Genomic DNA, 21,451 nt, shown 5'->3' with positions numbered 1-21,451 from the left:
TTAGGTTATAAATCTCACACTGCTTGTGAGTTGTGGACAGCTGTGAAAGAGCAGGCAGATCTGTGGCTGAGACCCCGGAACCTACATCCAGGCATGGTCGTGTGTGACAATGGCCGTAACCTGGTGGTGACTCTGAGGCGAGGCGAGATCACACCCGTACCATGCCTGGCTCATGTGCTTAACCTCGTGGTTCAGCAGTTTCTTAAATTGTACCCCGAGTTGCCAGATCTGCTCGTCAAAGTACGCCGCCTGTCAGCTCATTTTTGGAAGTCGGCTACAGCTTCCGCCGCCCTTGCTGTGTTGCAGCAGCGTTTGCAGCTTCTGGCACACTGACTGGTGTGTGATGTCCCCACACGTTGGAACTCTACCCTCCACATGTTGCAAAGGATTTGTGACCAGAAGAGAGAAATTGTGGAGTACCAGCTGTAACAAGGCCGTCGATATTCAGGTCAGACTACACATATGAGACCTCAGTAGTGGACCTGGATGTCTGACATATGTACCATCCTGACAAACTTTGAGGAGTCCACCAAGATGGTGAGTGGCGATGATGCCTGCCTTCATTAGTGTCAGCATTCCACTTGTCTGTCTTTTGCAATGCTCTCTGCAGACAATTAAAGAGGAGGCATTGCAGCCAGAGTATGATGAGATAAATCAAGAAGCTGTAGCGTGCGATTACACACAGCCCAGCCTCATCTCATCCCAACGTGCATTGGGGGACAATGAGAGAGAGGAGGAGGAGGAGGAAGAGGAGGAGCAGGAAGAACATGAGCTGGTATCATGCGCTGTAGACGGTAGTACGTGTACAACTGTCATACCGTCGGTTCAGCGTGGGTGGCCTGAGGACAGGGGGGAGGAGGAGGAGAGCATGGTAAGTCATCATCTTGACTGGGAATTCTTGCCCGTTAAAAGTTAGGCACGCATGGCTGACTTTATGTTACGCTGCCTTAACCGTGACCCTCGCATTGTCAAAATGTTGGGTGACGGTCATTACTGGTTGGTGACACTTTTAGACCTCCGCTCCAAGGAGAACTTTCACTCTCTTATTCCTGAGGTGGAGAGGTCTACAAAAATGGGGCAGTACCAGAAGGCCCTTGCTGCAGAGCTGTTAAAAAATTCCCATCTAAACACGCTAGCGGCAGAGGTCACAGTTCGTTGACCAACCAAGGCGTACAGGCGAGAGAGATGCAACTCCAATCCAACAGAGGCAGGGGAACACTGTCAACGTTCTGGGACAGTTTTCTGAGACTCGCCCAGCTTACAGGCCCTGAGGTGCGGGGTACTCTCACAAGGAGTGGAAAGTTTCAAAAGATGGTGAGGGAGTACCTTGCCGACCGTACCAGCGTCCTCCGTGATTCCTCTGTGCCTTTTAATTATTGGGTATCCAAGCTGGACACTTGGAATGAACTTGCTCTGTATCCCTTGGAGATCCTGGCCTGTCCTGCCGCTAGCGTGTTATCGGAGCGTGTTTTCATTGCCGCTGGGGGAATTATAACTGATAAGCTCACTCGCCTGTCAACTGACAATGCTGACAAGCTGACCCTTATCAAAATGAACAAGGGCTGGATTGGGCCAGACTTTTCATCACCACCAAATGACAGCAGAGTAACATAAAGTCAAATCCACTGTGTTGTTTCAGGAGGTGTATTCCCATGGACCGCTTCACACCCACACATGGGTATACGTTTCCTCATTTAGGCTGTTTTTTGCTCTTCTCTTTATCCTCAGCCTCCACCACCACTATACCACCAGGGTGACTGTGGACCGTGTTGCCATTATTGAAAGTTCCTCCATCCTTATTTTTGTCAGCTTTTGGAAGGCATAAGACTGTCGGAGACCCACTCCCCAATAATGGGAATATGTTTTTAATATTCTGTACTGCATGGCTCTTGTAAGGGGCATTAAAATCGTCTTGTTAAGCTACTGTGACCTCCACATCTCTTCCACGGGGCATTGATATTGTCTTTTTATTCCTCTGTAACCTCCACGTCTCTTCCAAGGGGCATTAAAATCATCTTGTTAAACCACTCTGACCTCCACGTCTCTTCCAAGGGGCATTAAAACCATCTTGTTAAACCACTCTGACCTCCACGTCTCTTCCAAGGGGCATTAAAACCATCTTGGTAAACCACTCTGACCTCCACCACTTTTCCAAGGAGCATTGATATTGTCTTTTTATTCCACTGCGACCTCCACTACTTTTCCAAGGGGCATTAAAACCATCTTGTTAAGCTACTGTCAACTCCACGTCTCTACCACGGGGCATTGACATTGTCTTTTTATTCCACTGCGACCTCCACCACTCTTCCAAGGGGCATTAAAACCATCTTGTTAAGCTACTGCCACCTCCACCACTCTTCCAAGGGGCATTGATATTGTCTTTTTATTCCACTGTAACCTCCACCACTCTTCCAAGGGGCATTAAAACCGTCTTGTTAAGCTACTGCGACCTCCACCACTCTTCCAAGGGGCATTGATATTGTCTTTTTATTCCACTGTAACCTCCACCACTCTTCCATGGGGCATTTAAACCATCTTGATAAGCTACTGTAACCTCCACGTCTCTTTCAAGGGGCATTAAAACCTTCTTGTTAAGCTACTGTGACCTCCACGTCTCTTCCACGGGGCATTGATATTGTCATTTTATTCCACTGCGACCTCCACCACTCTTCCAAGGGGCAATTAAACCGTCTTCTTAAGCTACTGCAACCACCACCTTCCAAGGGGCATTGATATTGTCTTTTTATTCCACTGTAACCTCCTCCACTCTTCCAAGAGGCATTAAAATCGTCTTGTTAAGCTACTGTGACCTCCACTTCTCTTCCAAGGGGCATTGATATTGTCTTTTTATTCCACTGTAATCTCCACCACTCTTCCAAGGGGCATTAAACCGTCTTATTAAGATACTGCGACCTCCATCACTCTTCCAAGGGGCATTGATATTGTCTTTTTATTCCACTGTAATCTCCACCACTCTTCCAAGGGGTATTAAACTGTCTTGTTAAGATACTGCGACCTCCATCACTCTTCCAAGGGGCATTGATATTGTCTTTTTATTCCACTGTAACCTCCTCCACTCTTCCAAAGGGCATTAAAACCGTCTTTTTAAGCTACTGTGACCTCCACGTCTCTTCCAAGGGGCATTAAAACCGTCTTGTTAAGCTACTGTGACCTCAATGTCTCTTCCATGGGGCATTGATATTGTCTTTTTATTCAACTGTAACTTCCACCACTCTTCTAATGGGCATCAAAACCGTCTTCTTAAGCTACTGCGACCTCCATGTCTCTTCCAAGGGGCATTGATATTGTCTTTTTATTCCACTTCGACCTCCACCACTCTTCCGAGGGGCATTAAAACTGTCTTGTTAAGCTACTGCGACCTCCACGACTCTTCCAAAGGGCATTGCATTTCCTCCTAATTTTAGTCAGCTTTTGCTTTTCAATGCATAGGCAGACACTAAGGGAGACCCACTTCCCAATAATGGGTAGAAGGTTTTTAGTACGCTGTAATCCACGTCTGTTTCAAGGGGCATTGCAGTTCCTCATAATTTTTGGAAAGCCTTCCATTCACTGCTTAGGCCAACAGTGTACAGGAGACCCAGTTGCTATAAATGGAAAAAACGGTTTAGTTATGGCCCTCTGACCTCCATGTCACTTCCAAGGGGCATTGGAGTGCCTCGAAATTTTTTGTAGGCATTGCACTCACTGTATGCCCTATAACTGTTTAGCCACTCCTTTTGGTACAGAAACATATCCTACAAGACATGTGTGGTTGACTGGTCTGATATTGATGTGACTGGTCTGATATTGATGTGAATGGTCCCTGTTCCTCCTGCTCTTTTCCTTTGCCACCACCTCATCCATCATTCATCACCTGAAGCTTTGTTTTAACGGGAGTCATAGAACTGGAATAGTAGCAGGAAAACATCCAGCAATCCTCTGAGGAGGTAGGATATGCGCCAAAACGCTGACCACCTCAGGCCTAGCCGCTACTACATACATGCGCTTGCATTCCAAGGAACAGAAAGCTAAGGAGATGGATGGCCGCATGATCATGAATAATTTACTCATTGTGTAGGAGGTCGACCACTGCTGCTGTCTACCTTCTGAACTTTGCGTTGAAGCCTGATTGACCCAGGACCCGCAATCCTCTATGTCTGGAGGACATGTTGCATCCCAGTGTCAAAGTGTGTCCTGGCTTCCACAATATTAACCCAGTGTGAAGGCATCAGTGAGATTGACCATCCCCGGCCACATTCCCTTGTCCACGTGTTTGTGGTTAGGCTGGGGACCGATTATGGACACCCGGCCGCCCCCAGGTGACTGGGGACCGTGTGTGGGAGCCCGGCCGCCCCCTGGCGGCTGGGGACCAAGCGTGCACACCCGGCCACCGGGCTGCTGGGGACAGAGTATGGATACCAGGCCACCGACGCAGCCATGACGTGGTGGCCAGATTCCACCTCCACATGCCTAAAAGGCCCAATTTCAAGTGCAAACAAGAAAGCAGTATGGTATTGCAGCCTGGGGTGGGTGGGTGGCAGGCTGCATACTTGAGCTTGCATTGCAAGGAATGGGGGCGGTATAATTGAACACTGCCCTGGGACAAGGACTTGCATGGAGATAGCTGCAAGTCTGCATCTTCTGATGCGGCAAGGATCACTTCTGATGGGCACACATTTAGGCAGTGACCTGGGTGTCAGAGATGCTTCCAGGGGTCTTCCCCATCCTGTTCCCATGTCTTTTCAGCACTGTATGCATGTGTCACACAGCACATGGCCAGATAAGGTTGTAAAATGTTAAAATGACATTTCCCGGTCAATGCATTTGTCACGGTTGAAAGCAATACAAAAGAGCAAAAACGCATAAAACATGCTACTTGTGAACATAGCCCAAGGTGTGGAGGAGTATTTTTGATTTTGGTTATTTATTTTACCTTATACACAAGTCTTTACCCTGGAAAGGATGTTCCTTAACATATTTCAGAGGAAATTCGTTTCAGTTTCATTTTTGAATGTTTTATTGTGAGCCTGTAAAAGTGGCTTAATACCTCTGACCACGTTGTTGACAGCAGTGACCTGGGGGTCAGAAATGCTTCCTGGGGCGATCCCCATGCTGTCCCCATGTCATTTGAGCACTGTCACTATCGTTTTGGGCACTTTTTAGGCTTTCTAGAGACTGCCGGGGGTGCTGCCGCAAAAATGCTCGGGTCTCCCATAGACTAACATTGGGCTCGTTGCTCGGGTCGAGCACCCGAGTATCACGGTGAGCTCGGCCCGAGCTTCGAGCACCCGAGCATTTTAGTGCTCGCTCAACACTAGTAGTATTTCATAACCTTGTTTAAAGGGATCATAGTAGAATGAGCTGCTCAGATGGTTAAATTATTCTAGATAGTTCAAGTTTTCAAAGATTACTAAAGAATAAGGTAATCCAACATATAGTTTGGTCTGTTTTGCTTAGACCGGCCAACTACAATATATCATTGGTATCTTATGTGCCACCCATGAAGGGAAAAAAGAATTGGGCATACTGGATTACAATATGCTTCATGCTTTGCTCTCACAGGAGAGGTGTAATCTCCTTTTCTAATTAAGATCATATCCAACAAAATCTCTTAAATTGTGCTGGATAATGTGGCTTCTTCCTATTCATTTGAAAGGTAGAAAGCTGTAATTCCCAACATGGCACAACTTCTACATGTATGGTGTTCTTGTGTATAAACTAATGTAAAAAATGAAGAAGTCAGTACCCACCAATCATATGTTTGCAAATTCTCTTTCCCTTATTTGTATGTTACTCATTAAAGCCACAGTACACTCTGAAGACAGTGAAGCATGGTGGTGCAAGCATCATGATATGGGCATGTTTCTCTTACTCTGGTGCTGGCCCATTTTCCGCATACCAGGGCTCATAGACCGGTTTGCATATATTAAAATACTTGAAGAGGTCATGTTGCCTGATGCTGAAGAGGATATACCCTTGAAAGGGGTGTTTCAACAAGACAGTGACCCTAAACTCACCAGTAAACGAGCAAAATCTTGGTTCCATTCCAACAAAATAGAGGTTATGGAGTGGCCAGCCCAATCCCCAGACCTTGATCCGACAGAACACTTGTGGGGTCACATCAAAAATGACGTTTCTGAGGCAAAGGCAACAAATGCCAAAACATTGTGCGATGTAGTCAAAGCATCCTGGGCTGGAATGACAGTTGACAGGTACCAGAAGTTGGTTGACTCTATGCAACATAGATGTGAAGCAGTTCTAAATAACTGTGGGTATACAACTAAATATTAGGTTAATGATTCACAGGCATGCTAAATCCTCAAAAAAGAGTACATATTGTGAGTTTGTAAAGACAAATGCAGACACTGCTATTTTTTAGAAAAGCCCAATGTTAATTTTTTGCAATTTTCTGTAAAGTAGTTAATATTATATACTTTTCTCTTCATGTTTTGAATTAGAAAACAATATGCAATGGAAATAAAATCTATTATAAAGATTTTGTGCTTAACTCATGTTTTTGAACATACTGCTATTATTTTGAACACTACTGTATAACAGAAAATAAATTGTTTCTGTGCCAACAAATATATGGCAGTTCGGGCTCACCAGAACAGATTATAGTCCACTCTGAATCTCTGGCAGAGATTAACCAACTCCACAAGGTCCTTCCCTCCTCCCACACACAGAATACTGAATGAGGCAACTCATCTGCCTTTTATATGGGCTTTATATGGGCTGCAAAACCTGGATAGGAGAATATGGTAATGACCAGTCCAACCCAGCACTTTCAGTCATTCCTAAAATTGGGACCCCAAAACTGCGCCCATTAAAGAAACCGCTCAGCACTATCTGTCTATCTGTCTTGGAGCCTTCATCTCTGGGTCCTACATCACCAAGGCTAACTCTTCTGTCTCCTCATGTAATCACAGACAGACTCAATTATGTTGAAATTAGGGCTCATCTGTAGGGGCTATATCATCATTTACGGGACTCCATGTCGATGTCCTGAAGAGAGTTCTTAATAACATTGGCTCTCTTTTGGGGATCACTGCAGAATAAATTTGAAGCCAATCAAATGGATTCCTGATAAGTACTACAAGATACAACAACAGTTTCATCTGTCTAAAGAATGCTTTTCCATAGCTGGCCCGGCTTCTTTAGATGTTTCTTTTGGCAAAGTTTAATCTGGCCTTTGTATTTTTAAGGCTGATTAATGGTTTCCACCTTGTTGTGAACCCTCTGTATTTACTCTCATGAAATCTTCTGTTTATAGAAGACTTTGATACTGAAATACCTACTTCCTAGAGAGTGTTCTTTACATGGTTGGATGTTGTGAAAGGGTTCTTCTTCACCATGAAAAGGATTCTGTGATCATCAGCCACCTTTATCTTCCATAGACGTCAAGGCCTTTTTGAGTTTCCAATCAGTGAATATGAATAGCGGTACCAGAGCGCCAATAACAGGGCAAAAGTATTAAAAGGACTGATTTATTAATACACACACAACGCGTTTCGGTGGACACAGCCACCTTCATCAGGTGTGTCCACCGAAACGCGTTGTGTGTGTATTAATAAATCAGTCCTTTAATATTTTTGCCCTGTTATTGGCGCTCTGGTACCGCTATTCATATTCACTGATTGTCCTTTTCCCCCTGTTGGGGTGCGGTAGAGCTGCCTTTAATCTATTGTTTTTTCACCTGTGGGAGCAATTTAATTAAAATTACTACCCTGGTTTTCCAAGCTGCGCTGCCTTAACCCCTCCGGAGCGCTGCCTGGGGTGTTGGTGAAGCTGGGCGTCTATCTCGGCATTACATGCTACTAACCTGACCACGTGATATACCACCAAGAGATCAGGATCTGTGAACGCCGCTGGAAATAGATGACAGCCACCAACAGAGCGGAGCTTGTGGAGCTTTACACTGGGGTTGTGCAGAGGTGCACAACTTTATAAGGTTAGTAGCCATCCCCACACCCCTCTACAAATTGAAATACTGAGTCACCCATTGCGCCTTGTTCTCTCCTCTCTTTACTTTTTGAGTTTCCAAGCTCACCAGTGTACTCTTTTTTTACAGAATGTTCCAAACTGTAGATTTGGCCACTCCTAACATTTCTGCTATCTAGCTGATGGATTTATTCTTTTTTAATCAGCCTAATGGTGATCTGTTTCTCTTCCAAGGAGAGCACCTTTGAGTTGTGGGTTCACAACAGCAACAGCTTTCAAATGCAAATTCCACACCTGGAATTAGGTCCAGACCTTTTACCTGTTTAATTGATGAATAATTAACAAGAGAATAGCCCATGCAGCCCATTAAAGAGCTTTTGAGATAATTGTTTAATTACATTTGGTCCCTTTAAAAAGAGGTAGCTACATATTAAATAGGTGTAATCTCTAAACCCTTACTCCAATTAGGATAAGAATATCGTCAAATTAAAGCTGTGAGTCTACACTTTAAGCCCATATTGATTATATAACTGTATCTTGGATATGTTTTGGTAAACAGCTAAAATACTAAAACTTGGATCACTGTTCAAATTTCTCTGGATCTAACTGTCACGGGAATACCACAACAGAGAGGGGCCAGAAGATTTCGGCACCTGGTTGCACAAACTCCTGCACTTACTAGAACTGTTTCACCATCCTATTAAACAGAGCAGGTTTCTTTGCTGTCATGGCAAGGATTAATCAGTTCAGTTGATCTCCTGGAGCTCTCCATCCTGGATTGTCTCAGCTGTTCAGTGTTGGCCACTCACCTCTGGTATATATGCTTGGCACTGGCACTTGGGAGGTGACAGTGATAGTTCTACTACCTGGTTTGGTGGTGAAGGAGAAAGTTCAGTGTTTCGAGTTGGCTGTTGGAGAGTATTTCTGGCGATTGCTGCATGGAATTGGTTTGTGTGTTAATCCTTATCCTCTCACATTTGGTTTCCCCTTCCTATACATCCTCTGTTACCCAATTTGTTGTTTTGTAAGTATATTTGTATGATTGCAGTTTTCTTTTATCCCTGTTTACCCTGTCTGTCTGGTTAGTGTTTTTCAGCACACTTCAGCCACTCACCTCCCTGGGTGGAGGAGGGATCAGATAAAGGTTAAGTTAGGAGCATAGATAGGTACGAGAACCCGGCATCTCCACCTTCAGGAGTAATCTGGGGGACAGGGAAAGACGAGGGTATCCCTAGTTCGAGGTATCGGGTAGGTGCCCACAGTCCCTTGACACTACGTGACACTAACTGTATATATATGAAAATATATTAATATGTTTTTGTGAGTTATTATCACTGCAGCGCAATATCAATGTAATGACCTTGTTGTAAAGCAAGAAATGTTAACATAACCAGGCCTTTGTGTTTTTCTAGTGATCATTACTTTCTAAACGCATCAACACATAGAGGAAACACTGAACAAAACCAGCAATGTAGTTCAATTCAGTTCAATGGCCTTCAGAGTGCTTGAAACCTGTTTTTTCTTTTTGAGCTATGCAAGGCTAATGGCTAACAGGTATTCTTACCTAAGTCCTCCACAATGTATGGAAACAAAGTAAATGGTAAGTTGAGTGCTCATATGGCTGCCGTTGTCGTGTGTTACATTTACAGCAAGAGCTGGTATTGAATCTTATGTAGACGGTAGACTTTTTTTCCACACAAAGCAGCATGAACACGCCATCATTTGTGTATGTCTAAAAGTCAACAACTGCTTCCAATGAGAGAGACGGTCACTGTCACTGTGGTCACTGACAATGTGGTCACTGTCTCACACATCTTATTGTTCTAAGATTTCTAGGGCCACAGAGTTGCTTGGAAACTGCGGAATACAGTGAAAGCAGCTGCAGTTGACATGGGGAATACATGAACAAATCAGCAAATAAAAATAAAAAGGCATATAATGAAAATAATGACCACTTGTACTTTTCCATAATTATGGTGCCAACTTTAACCGCATGTAGAAAAAGAACGATTTCTTCCATTCTCCTGACTTTGTCATGATCACATCTGAGAGTTGCCTTTGAAAATCAGGGCACTCGTAGTCCTATGAGGAATTAAAACGTGGGGATAGCTCCAAAGACCTTGCTTTAATGTGTTATAGCTTGACTGGGGTGAGTGTCTTCAAGTTCCCCAAACTCTAATGTTATTGCGTTTTCTGCAATTAAATAGACATTAAAGAACTCAGAAAATTGGAGCGTCTGAGCTGACCAATCAAAGCTTGATTAGCGGGAGAGCTTGTTGCCATGGAGACCTGCTTTCATAATTCTAATAATGACGGCTCTTGGTAAAGCAGAGGACATTGCATCCATTAAAATGGCTCTCACTAGTTTAACCAATGAAATTATCTGAAATTTCTCAGTAACCTTTTCTCCCTTGAAAAGTGAATCAGTGATTGCATGTGGAACAGTAGGGGTAATTTCAGAATACAAGAACAGCTAAATAAAAAGCATTTAACCCTCAACTGGCTCTGTCGCTTCAGCTCCAATTATTTGTTATGAATGTGATTATACTTTATGAGTATAACAAAAAATTTGCAAGACAACATTGATGGATAAGGATTAAAAAGAATGTGCTAATAAAAAAGAATTATATATATATATATATATATATATATATATATATATATATATATATATATCTTTGAGGTCTTTATCTATTTAAAGGGTATGCTTTGTGTTTCAAAGGTAGGTTTTTGAAATTGTCGCCATCATACACCGGACTAACCACTGTATTTTGTATCTTCCTTAATTACATATATCCAGTTACAGCTTCTAATTAAATTTCCATTGTTAAAAGCATACATTTACTATTTATTATTTCTTAATGTAAAATAATTGTCGTATGGTAGTACAGTATGTCTATCATTTGCAATTATCACAACTATAACATTAATTATTGTTTTGTCTCTATTTTGTATTATTATACAAATGGTAAATCAATACATGCATGAATGAGTACACAGAAAATCTGCATTTTACTTAGAGGATGAAAATTGTCAGAATATTAAAGGCATTGTCTGGTCTTTGGCTTAAAGTCTGCAGTCACTCTATGATACTGCAGACTTCTGAATCCTCAAAGCGTGCGCCCCACACATTGTGGAGATTCTCTGGTCATAGCAGTGACAGCGGACATTCATGTGAAAACAAGCAATTAATTTCCATATTTCCGGCAATATTCTAGCTAGGCATGCGCACGTCTAGTCGGAATATTACTGGAAGTATGCATCTTTCGCGAGTGGGAAGGCCGAACAAAGGATGCCAGGATAGAAGGGCAGGATTGTGCATCTGAAATAACACTGCCAGTGATATTGATGATGATATACACACATGTAACACAGCCAACACACACACATATATATATGGTGTATATATATATATATATATGTATATATATATATATATATATATAGTATATACTGTATATATATATGTATATAAACTATATATATATATACATATATATACAGTACAGACCAAAAGTTTGGACACACCTTCTCATTTAAAGATTTTTCTGTATTTTCATGACTTTGAAAATTGTACATTCACACTGAAGGCATCAAAACTATGAATTAACACATGTGGAATTATATACTTAACAAAAAAGTGTGAAACAACTGAAAATATGACTTATATTCTAGGTTCTTCAAAGTAGCCACCTTTTGATTGGATGACTGCTTTGCACACTCTTGGCATTCTCTTGATGAGCTTCAAGAGGTAGTCACTGGAAATGGTTTTCACTTCACAGGTGTGCCCTGTCAGGTTTAATAAGTGGGATTTCTTGCCTTATAAATGGGGTTGGGACCATCAGTTGTGCTGTGAAGAAGTCAGGTGGATACACAGCTGATAGTCCTACTGAATAGACTGTTAGAATTTGTATTATGGCAAGAAAAAAGCAGCTAAGTAAAGAAAAACGAGTGGCCATCATTACTTAAAGAAATGAAGGTCAGTCAGTCCGAAAAATTGGGAAAACTTTGAAAGTGTCCCCAAGTGCAGTTGCAAAAACCATCAAGCGCTACAAAGAAACTGGCTCACATGAGGACCGCACCAGGAATGGAAGACCAAGAGTCATCTCTGCTTCTGAGGATAAGTTTATCCGAGTCACCAGCCTTAGAAATCGCAGGTTAACAGCAGCTCAGATTAGAGACCAGGTCAATGCCACACATTGTTCTAGCAGCAGACACATCTCTACCACAACTGTTAAGAGGAGACTTTGTGCAGCTGGCCTTCATGGTAAAATAGCTGCTAGGAAACCACTGCTAAGGACAGGTAACAAGCAGAAGAGACTTGTTTGGGCTAAAGAACACAAGGAATGGACATTAGACCAGTGGAAATCTGTGCTTTGGTCTGATGAGTCCAAATTTGAGATCTTTGGCTCCAACCACCGTGTCTTTGTGCGACGCAGAAAAGGTGAACGGATGGACTCTACATGCCTGGTTCCCACCGTGAAGCATGGAGGAGGAGGTGTGATGGTGTGGGGGTGCTTTGCTGGTGACACTGTTGGGGATGTATTCAAAATTGAAGGCATATTGAACCAGCATAGCTATCACAGCATCTTTCAGCGGCATGCTATTCCATCCGGTTTGCGTTTAGCTGGACCATCATTTATTTTTCAACAGGACATTGACTCCAAGCACACCTCCAAGCTGTGTAAGGGCTATTTGACCTAGAAGGAGAGTGATGGGGTGCTACGCCAGATGACCTGGGCTCCACAGTCACCAAACCTGAACCCAATCGAGCTGGTTTGGGGGGGGTGAGCTAGACCAGAGAGTGAAGGCAAAAGGGCCAACAAGTACTAAGCATCTCTGGGAACTCCTTCAAGATTGTTGGAAGACCAATTCCGGTGACTACCTCTTGAAGCTCATCAAGAGAATGCCAAGAGTGTGCAAAGCAGTCATCAAAGCAAAAGGTGGCTACTTTGAAGAACCTAGAATATAAGACTTATTTTCAGTTGTTTCACACTTTTTTGTTAAGTATATAATTCCACATGTGTTAATTCATAGTTTTGATGCCTTCAGTGAGAATGTACAATTTTCATAGTCATGAAAGAACAGAAAAATATATCTATATATATATCTATATAAATACATATATGTCATAGAGCATTAAGAAATAAAAACTTTAGATAGGTTAGGTGAATGATGTAGCTAATTTTGTAACACCCAACCTACTGTCTCCTTCCCCGTTCTTGTAGAATGTAAGCTCAAAAGGGCAGGGTCCTCTTCCCTCCGTACCAGTCTATCATTGTTAGTTTACTGTAAGTGATATCTTTATTTGGTATGTAACCCCTCCTCATGTACAGCACCATGGAATCAATGGTGCTATATAAATAATAATAATAATAACAATGGAATCTGTCAAGTTGTGGGATACGTTAGGCAATAAGTGAACAGTTAATTATGGAAGTTGATGTGTTGAAAGCAGGAAAATAGTCAAGTGTTAAGGCCCCGTCTCACTAAGCGAGATCGCTAGCGAGATCGCTACTGAGTCACAAGTTTTGTGACGCAACAGCGACCTCAGTAGCAATCTCACTACGTTTGACATGTAGCAGCGACCAGGCCCCTGCTGTGAGATCGCTGGTCGTGTTGGAATGGCCTGGACCTTTTTTTGATCATTGAGGTCCCGCTAGGTAGCATGCATCGGTGTGTTTGACACCTTACCAACGACCTCGTTGGCGACTCAGACACAGAAACACATAGGCGTGCATCGTTATACAGGTCGCTATGGGTCGCCGCATCATTGCTGCGTCGTTGGGAAGATCTGACTGTTTGATATCTCACCAGCGACCACATAGTGACGCAGCAACGATCCCTGACAGGTCGTATCGCTGTCGGGATCGCTGTAGCGTCGCTTAGTGTGACGGGGCCTTTACATGAGCCAATTACATCGTAAAAGCTAGATGCCTGGGTCAGAGCACTGTTGGCTGTTCCCGCCATGTCTTGGATAGCACCTATAAATACTGATTAAAGGACATCCAAAGACAGGACGTTGGGCTTCCACAGTTCACACAGCTCACTAATGTGAATAGGAAGTGAATGTTACAGTCCCACAGAAGAGGTACTTTAGTACGAATTGCTAAGCGTTAATGATGCTCATGATAGAACCCACAGTGTATTACAGCTTGCTGCATATAGGGCCACTTAGCCCCCGAGCAGGCAGAGTACCCATGCTGACTTCAGTCCACACCCAAACATCAGAACTGGACTATGGGGCAATAAAAGAAGGTAGCTTGGTCTAATGAATAACTTTTTCTTTTATATTATACGGAGAATTGAATTTGTGTGGGAGAAAGGATGGTAGCAGGGTTGAAAAAATAAACTTTTATATTCACCTTCCCATAGCCCTCTTCATATCTGTCCCACTGCCACCATTCCCAGCTACGTGTCCAGTTATCATTTAGCCTAATCTTCCTTCTTTTTTTTCCCTCAAAGTCTTCCAAGTTGGCCCTACACTGTTATGTAAGGGGTGACATCTGTCAATGATATGCACCAATACCCAAGTGATTTTGTGAGATAAGGTGCATGTCAGTGAAGTGCGTTGCAACCATTATGTAGTTTTTATTTAGCAATAGCAGTAGCTACTGGAAGACCCAAAGAAAAAGTGGTGATTGGTGGATTGGATGCAGAGCATAGTGTTGCAGCAGTGGGACAGGTATGGCAGGGGTTAAGGAGAGATGAATATAAGAGTTTAATACTTATCTTTCTATTAATCCAGTCATGGTCCACCAGAATCCAAGAAAATGGACAGCTGGCTGTCTCCATTTTTCTTGATTTGCGAAAAGTGAATCGTTCAAAATTGAAATTCCTCTGATTTCACAAATTTTGGGACATTCTTAACTAAGTCAATTTGTTTAAAATCAATTCTCTTATCTCTATTTGCTGCAAACAAAATACATCTATTCATGGCAACGGTATTCCCTAAAGACAGTGGCCTCCCTTGGCATCATAAATTAATCCTGACACATTACAAAAATTTCACGTAATGGTTTGAGGAGCATGACAAAACATCTTAAGTGTAGACTTGGCCTACAAATTTACCAGATCTCAACTTGATTTACTGAAATGATAAATCTATCCATTCAGACACCAAGATAACTTGGAGAACTTCAAGGATCTATAATATCTTAGTGCCAGATACCACAGAACATCTTCAAAGGCCTGGTGGAGTCAATTGCTTGATGAGTCAGAGCTTTTTATGATATGAAGAGGACTTAAACATTATTAAGTCTAAGTTCTAACTGGTGAATAACGTTAAAGTAGAATTTTTCAATACAAGTCTTTATGTAATGTAATCTGGCCTACCTAAGAATAGTTATTTGGAGAAATATGAAATTGAGAAGTGTTACCATTTTTAAGATATGTTTAAAGGGATTGTCAAGTTTGGACACATTTTTTCACTGTAGGTCTCATAACAAGCTAAAAGGGCTACATTGTTAACAATTTTTTTCACATGAAGACAATGGATAATTAATTATGTGTGAAAGCAGGGGCTGAAATAAGTGCACTTTACTATTCTGAAGTCAATGAGCCACCTATCTAGTTGTGTCTAGTTCATCAAAGAAAGTTTTCATTCTGGAGCTGCTCTATGTTTCATGGAAAAAGGCACCATTCTCTAGTGCATTTTTATATTTCTACAGGGCATACCCGAAGTGACTGTCTAATGTGGAAGAAGCCATATCAACACAAAAGATTAAAGATCAATTAGACTTTTAGAGATATATAAAGTAAATTCAAAGTATTAACTTACATGGTCAATCAGTTCCTTGACTAGACCATTCCATTGTCCTTTTTCATCTTGAGATCCATATCTGCCATCTTCAACTAAACGTATATCATATTCAAATCCAAGGATTTCTGAAATCTTCTTTAGGAGATCTATGCAAAAGCCTTCAAACCGGTCCTTTCCAAAGAGTGGTGTATCTGACCTTTTAAACATAACATAAGGCTCCTCCTGTTGAAGAAGAAAAAACTGTGTTTCTGAAGGTTTTGCATTTACTTAGGCAGATTAATTATAACTCTCAAGTGGTGAGCCATATGTCAATCAGCATGACATTGGCAGAGATGCCCTGTCAACAGAGCCGAGTGGAAGAGAAGATGCTGCCCTGTCAACGTGATGTCAGGGGAAGACACTGAATCGCTGGCAGGAGTGGTCTGTGACCTCTCTGATACAGCAAAGAACAGCTTTGAGCAGAACAGGCAGGTCGTTAGCTACTACCTGACTGTAAGTTCTTATATCATTTTTGTGTATGGCCCTTAAGCCCCCGTCTCACATAGCGAGATCGCTAGCAAGATCGCTGCTGTGTCACGGTTTTGGTGACGCAACAGCGACCTCACCAGCAATGTTGCTATGTGTGACACTTTGCAGCGATCAGGCCCCTGCTGTGAGGTCGCTGATCGCTGCAAAGTGTCCTGGACCATTTTTTGGTCGTTGATCTCCCACTGGTCAGCACACATCGCTGTGTGTGACCAGCGGGAGCAGCGATCAGGCTGGTAACCATGATAAACATCGGGTTACTAGGGGCACAAGCGCACCTAGTAACCCGTTGTTTATCATGGTTACGAGCCTGCTAAAGTGAGCAGTAACCTCCCGCTCACTGTAGCAGAGTGGTAACCATGATAAACAACGGGTTACTAGGTGCGCGTGTGCCCCTAGTAACCCAATATTTATCATGGTTACCTGCCTGCTCCTGCTTCAGCAGGCTGGTAACCAGGAGCAGGACATCGTGGAAAGATTCTTTCCACAATGTCACTGCTCCCCTGATTGTTGGTGAGCCTGCCTGTTTGACAGCTCACCAGCGACCACATAGCGACGCAGCAACGATCCCTGACAGGTCGTATCGTTGTTGGGATCGTTGCAACGTCGCTAAGTGTGACGGGGCCTTAAGTCCTGAATAATCCTTATAAAGCTCCACTTAAGTATTTTTTATTGCAGCACTGGAGTAGTGCTACTAATCTAAGTTTCCTGCCCCTAGTATTATTACCAGCTGCCGTCTTCATCTTTATCAGTGCCTCTCCTGTTGGTCTCCAGCAGTTTCTGACCTGCGGTATTGCTCCAATGTTTACTGGAGTGATCCGGAAGTCAGAACTCAACGCAAGTCTATGAGAGCCAAAATGAGGCCCGAATGAGGCTCTCAAAATCTTTTATTAGGAGCTGGTGATGGTTACTTCTGACTTCCTATTCAGTCAGGAGTTGCGATCACAAGAAGGCAACGTGGTACCAGAGCTGTGCTGGGAAGAGCAGATGACGGCAGTTGGTAAGTATAAGACTAGGGACAGGAAACTTAGTTTAGTAACACCACTCCTGTGCTGTAATAAAAAAAAATGCTGGAGTGGTGCTTTAAAGGGTTGTCCAGTCTTCTGATGAAAGAAAGCAGACATTTTATGTGACTGCAGACTTCTTAATACTTACAGTGTGTCCACAATGCAAAGTCAGGATTCTATAGTGTTTTCCCGTGATAGCTGGCTATCATGTGTCCGAAAGTATGCAATTTGCATACTTCTGGCAACATTCCAACTACACATGCTCAGCCTCACTCAATTCACTTGTATTGAGTGAGGCCAAGCATATCTAGTTGGCACGTGACTGTATATATGTAAATCACATATTTGTGAACACGTGACCGCCCGTTCTTACAGGCCACACTGGAGAATCCTGACAGCATGCGGTGCATATGCTGTAAGCATTCAGAAGTCTTTAGTCATATAGAGTGACTGCTCACTTTCATCAGAAGACTAATCAACCCCATTAATTATACTTAAATTATACAATCCTAAATTGTGCCAAATTTATTAAAGTGGCACATGCTGTTTGATAATTAGGGTACCTTTTTTGTTCAATCTAGTCTAGAGATTAATTCTTCTTAAACCAGATTTTTTGTGAATCGCTTTGTGCAAATTAGGCAAAATGGCTGCTGGTCACTATTTTGCTTTATTGGAGAGTCCTGGAAAAGGTGTTAAAAAATTAATACTCAACTCAGCACTCACTTATATGGGGCATCATACTATATATAGGGAGATGTGGGGCCATCTTATTGTTTGGGAACCTGCATATGTGAGGCTGTGGAGCATCATTGCAAGGAAGCACTGTGAGGATCATTATCATTATAGGGAAGCAAAAGGGCATTATTATTATTATTATTATTATTATTAGCAAGCAAGGGGTGCATTTTATAAGGATGTACATTGTCATTAGAAAGGGGAATTATTAAAACAGCCACTCGTGGGTACTGTTATTGTATGCGGTACAAAAGGAAGTAATTATTACTAAGAAAAACCCAGAGGGGGCTTTATTACTGCCTAGGGCACTTGTTATAGTGTTATATGGTTTGTGTAGAGAAATGTGAGAAAGGTGCTAGAAAAGCAGTAAGGTAAAAATGTCTCTGAAAATTTTGCAGGAACAAGCTAGAGATGGAAAAAATTGTTCATGGCGGTCAGGGCCAAATGGAAAAAAGGGAAAATGAATGACTAAGAGAACGTCACTGGTGAGTATCTGTATAGAATACACATATATAGTCTGCATAACCCTGCTATGGAACAAATATTACCATTATATTGTCACTATATGGTGATAATATCAGCCCTAGTGGTTCTGATTAATGATCATTATTGTCACTACTGAATATGCTGGTGATATTTGGTTATGAACTGGTGGCATTATTTGTCTATTTTATTGCAATATTGATACTAATATAGGTCTTGATACAGTCATGTTTGTAAAAAGGGTTGATTAAATTATTGGCAAGCACCGTAACTTGGCAAAAGGTATGTAATTTACAAACTGTTAGGATTCAGGTCCGCTTGGCGTTTCCAACATGATCAAATATACAGTGGGGGAAATATTTGATACTCTGCCGATTTTTGAGTTTTCACACCTACAAAGAATGGAGAGGTCTGTCATTTTTATTGTAGGCGCACTTCAACTGTGACAGACAGAATCTTACAAAAATCCAGAAAATCACATTGTATGATTTTTACATAAGTAATTAGCATTTTATATAATTAATTAGCATTTTATTGCACGAAATAAGTAGTTGATACAATAGAAAAACAGAAATTAATATTTAATACAGAAACCTTTGTTTTCAATTACAAAGGTCAGATGTTTCCTTTAGTTCTTGACCAGGTTTGCACACACTGCAGCAGGGATGTTGGCCCACTCCTCCATACACATCTTCACCAGATCTTTCAGGTTTCGGGGCTGTCGCTGGGCAACATTGAGTTTTAGCTCCCTCCAAAGATTTTAAATTGGGTTCAGGTCTGGAGACTGGCTAGGCCACTCCTGGACCTTAAAATGCTTCTTATGGAGCCACTCCTTAGTTGTCCTGGCTGTGTGTTTCAGGTCATTGTCATGCTGGAAGACCCAGCCGCGACACATTTTCAATGCTTTTACTGAGGGAAGGAGGTTGTTGGCCAAAATCTCGCGATACATGACTCCATCCATCCTCGCTTCAATACAGTGCAGTTGTCCTGACCCCTTTACAGAAAAGCACCCCAAAGTATGATGTTTCCCCCATCATGCTTCACGGTTGGGACAGAGTTCTTGGGGTTGTACTCATTCTTCTTCTTCCTCCAAACACGGAGAGTGTAATTGATTCCAAAAAGTTCTATTTTGGTATCATCTGACCACATGACCTTCTCCCATGCCTCCTATGGATCATCCAGATGGTCATTGGTGAATTTCAAATGAGTCTGGACATGTGTTGGTGTGAGCAGGGGGACCTTGTGTGCCCTGCAGGATTTTAATCCATGACTGCATACTGTGTTACTAACGGTAATGTTTGAGACTGTGGTCCCAGCTCTCTTCAGGTCATTGACCAAGTCCTCCCATGTAGTTCTGGACTGATTCTTGACCTTTCTCAGAATCATCTTTACCCCAAGAGGCGAGATCTTGCATGGAGCCCCAGACCGAGGAAGAATGACAGTCATCTTGTGTTTCTTTCATTTTCTAATAATTGTGCCAACAGTTGTTGCATTCTCACCAAGCTGCTTGACTTTTGTCTTGTAGCCCATCCCAGCCTTGTGCAGGTCTACAATGTTTTCAATAGTGTCCTTAGACAGCTCTTTAGTCTTGGCCATGGTGGAGAGGTTGTAGTGTGCTTGATTGAGTGTGTAGACAGTTGTATTTTATACAGGTAATGAGTTCAAACAGGTGCAATTAATACAGGTAATGAGTGCAGAGTAGGAGGGCTTCTTTAAGAAAATCTAAAAGGTCTGTGAGAGTCATAATTCTTGCTTGTTGGTAGGTGATCAAATACTTATTTCATGCAATAAAATGCAATTTAATTATTTAAAAATCATACAATGTGATTTTCTGTTTTTTATTTTTAGATTCTGTCAAATACTTATTTTCCCCACTGTGTGTGATTTGTACATTTGCAGACGTGCCAAGTAGAATAGAACACTGAGCAAAGTGGCTGAGACTCTAGTAGGCACGTGACAACAAGTATGCAAATCTCAGCAACTGCTGCAACCGGCAAGAAAAGCCAAATCCTAATGATTTGTGTATTACACACCATTAGGATTCGGCAGGCTGCACGAGACCTCCATCTGGATTAGGGGGACAGCATGGCTCTGTATGCTTTCCAAATGCCAGGATTAATTTTCCAGTCCCAGTCCAGCACTGGGCAGGTGAGACCTTTAAGACAAACTTTCCATGTAACAGGATTGGCATAATTCTAAGTTTTTGTACCTCCTCTGCCCCATCCTCTGCAAGCTGCAGTGTCTAATTACACTGTACATGGAGATCTCTATAAAACCTGCTAAGCAGGGCACAGTGATTGACATGGGATCGTCTTGAATATTCTTCACACTGGCTGATGCTCAAAATCATCCTTTGGGTGGTCTTCATCTTTTTTGCGACGTGAGTTTATATTTGTATTGTCTGCACTATTATTGTCCTGTCACTTCATTTCATGCATTTTTTGTTTATGTTGTATATATTTAGGGCATAATAGGGCCAGGCAGGGAAAGCCGACGAGGAGCGGGGGCACCACATCGCAATATTAGGGTGCCAACCTCCACTGGAAGGCAGGGATAATATAAGAGACCACGGTAGGGCAACTCCCATTATTTCCCCTTCTCTGTAACCTTAATTTTTCTTTGAAGCCCCTCCTTTTTACTAAAGTTTAAATAAAATGTTGTATATAGTAGGTGGGTCTTTTTTTAATACTGTATATGATTGATGTCAGGTGCCGAGCAGGTTAGTAACGCTATTCACCTGCAGATTTACCCCATATCTACAGGTTAATACTGTTTTTTTCTGGTGACAGTTTCCCTTTCACTTTATTCTTATGTTTTAGCTACAAGGTATTTTTGGTCACCGTGTTTTATTTTTTTTGGAAAAAACATGAACCCTGAAATAGAATAACATAGATTTAGCTCATCTAAATATGCTTCAAGAAAAAGGCTGGGCAGTTAAAAGGAATACAATTGTATCATCTTAAGCAGACTAGTCCAGTTTTCTGGCATAAAACACAAT

General features: G+C 42.1%; 1 protein-coding gene across 1 annotated transcript in view; it reads right to left on the bottom strand.

Moving 5' to 3' along the window:
* The window catches only part of GRIK3 (glutamate ionotropic receptor kainate type subunit 3), an 849,506-nt gene that overhangs the window by 247,015 nt on the left and 581,040 nt on the right, over positions 1-21,451 (bottom strand). Inside the window, exon 10 of the mRNA XM_073665899.1 lies at positions 15,722-15,925. Within this exon, the coding sequence (XP_073522000.1) occupies positions 15,722-15,925 (204 nt within the window). The remainder of the gene's footprint in view (positions 1-15,721; positions 15,926-21,451) is intronic.

Source organism: Phyllobates terribilis, unplaced genomic scaffold (assembly GCF_046119375.1).
Source record: "Phyllobates terribilis strain yellow unplaced genomic scaffold, ASM4611937v1 Scaffold_2__4_contigs__length_985480577, whole genome shotgun sequence".
NCBI lineage: Eukaryota > Metazoa > Chordata > Amphibia > Anura > Dendrobatidae > Phyllobates > Phyllobates terribilis.
This window is presented reverse-complemented; position numbering and strand designations above follow the sequence as displayed.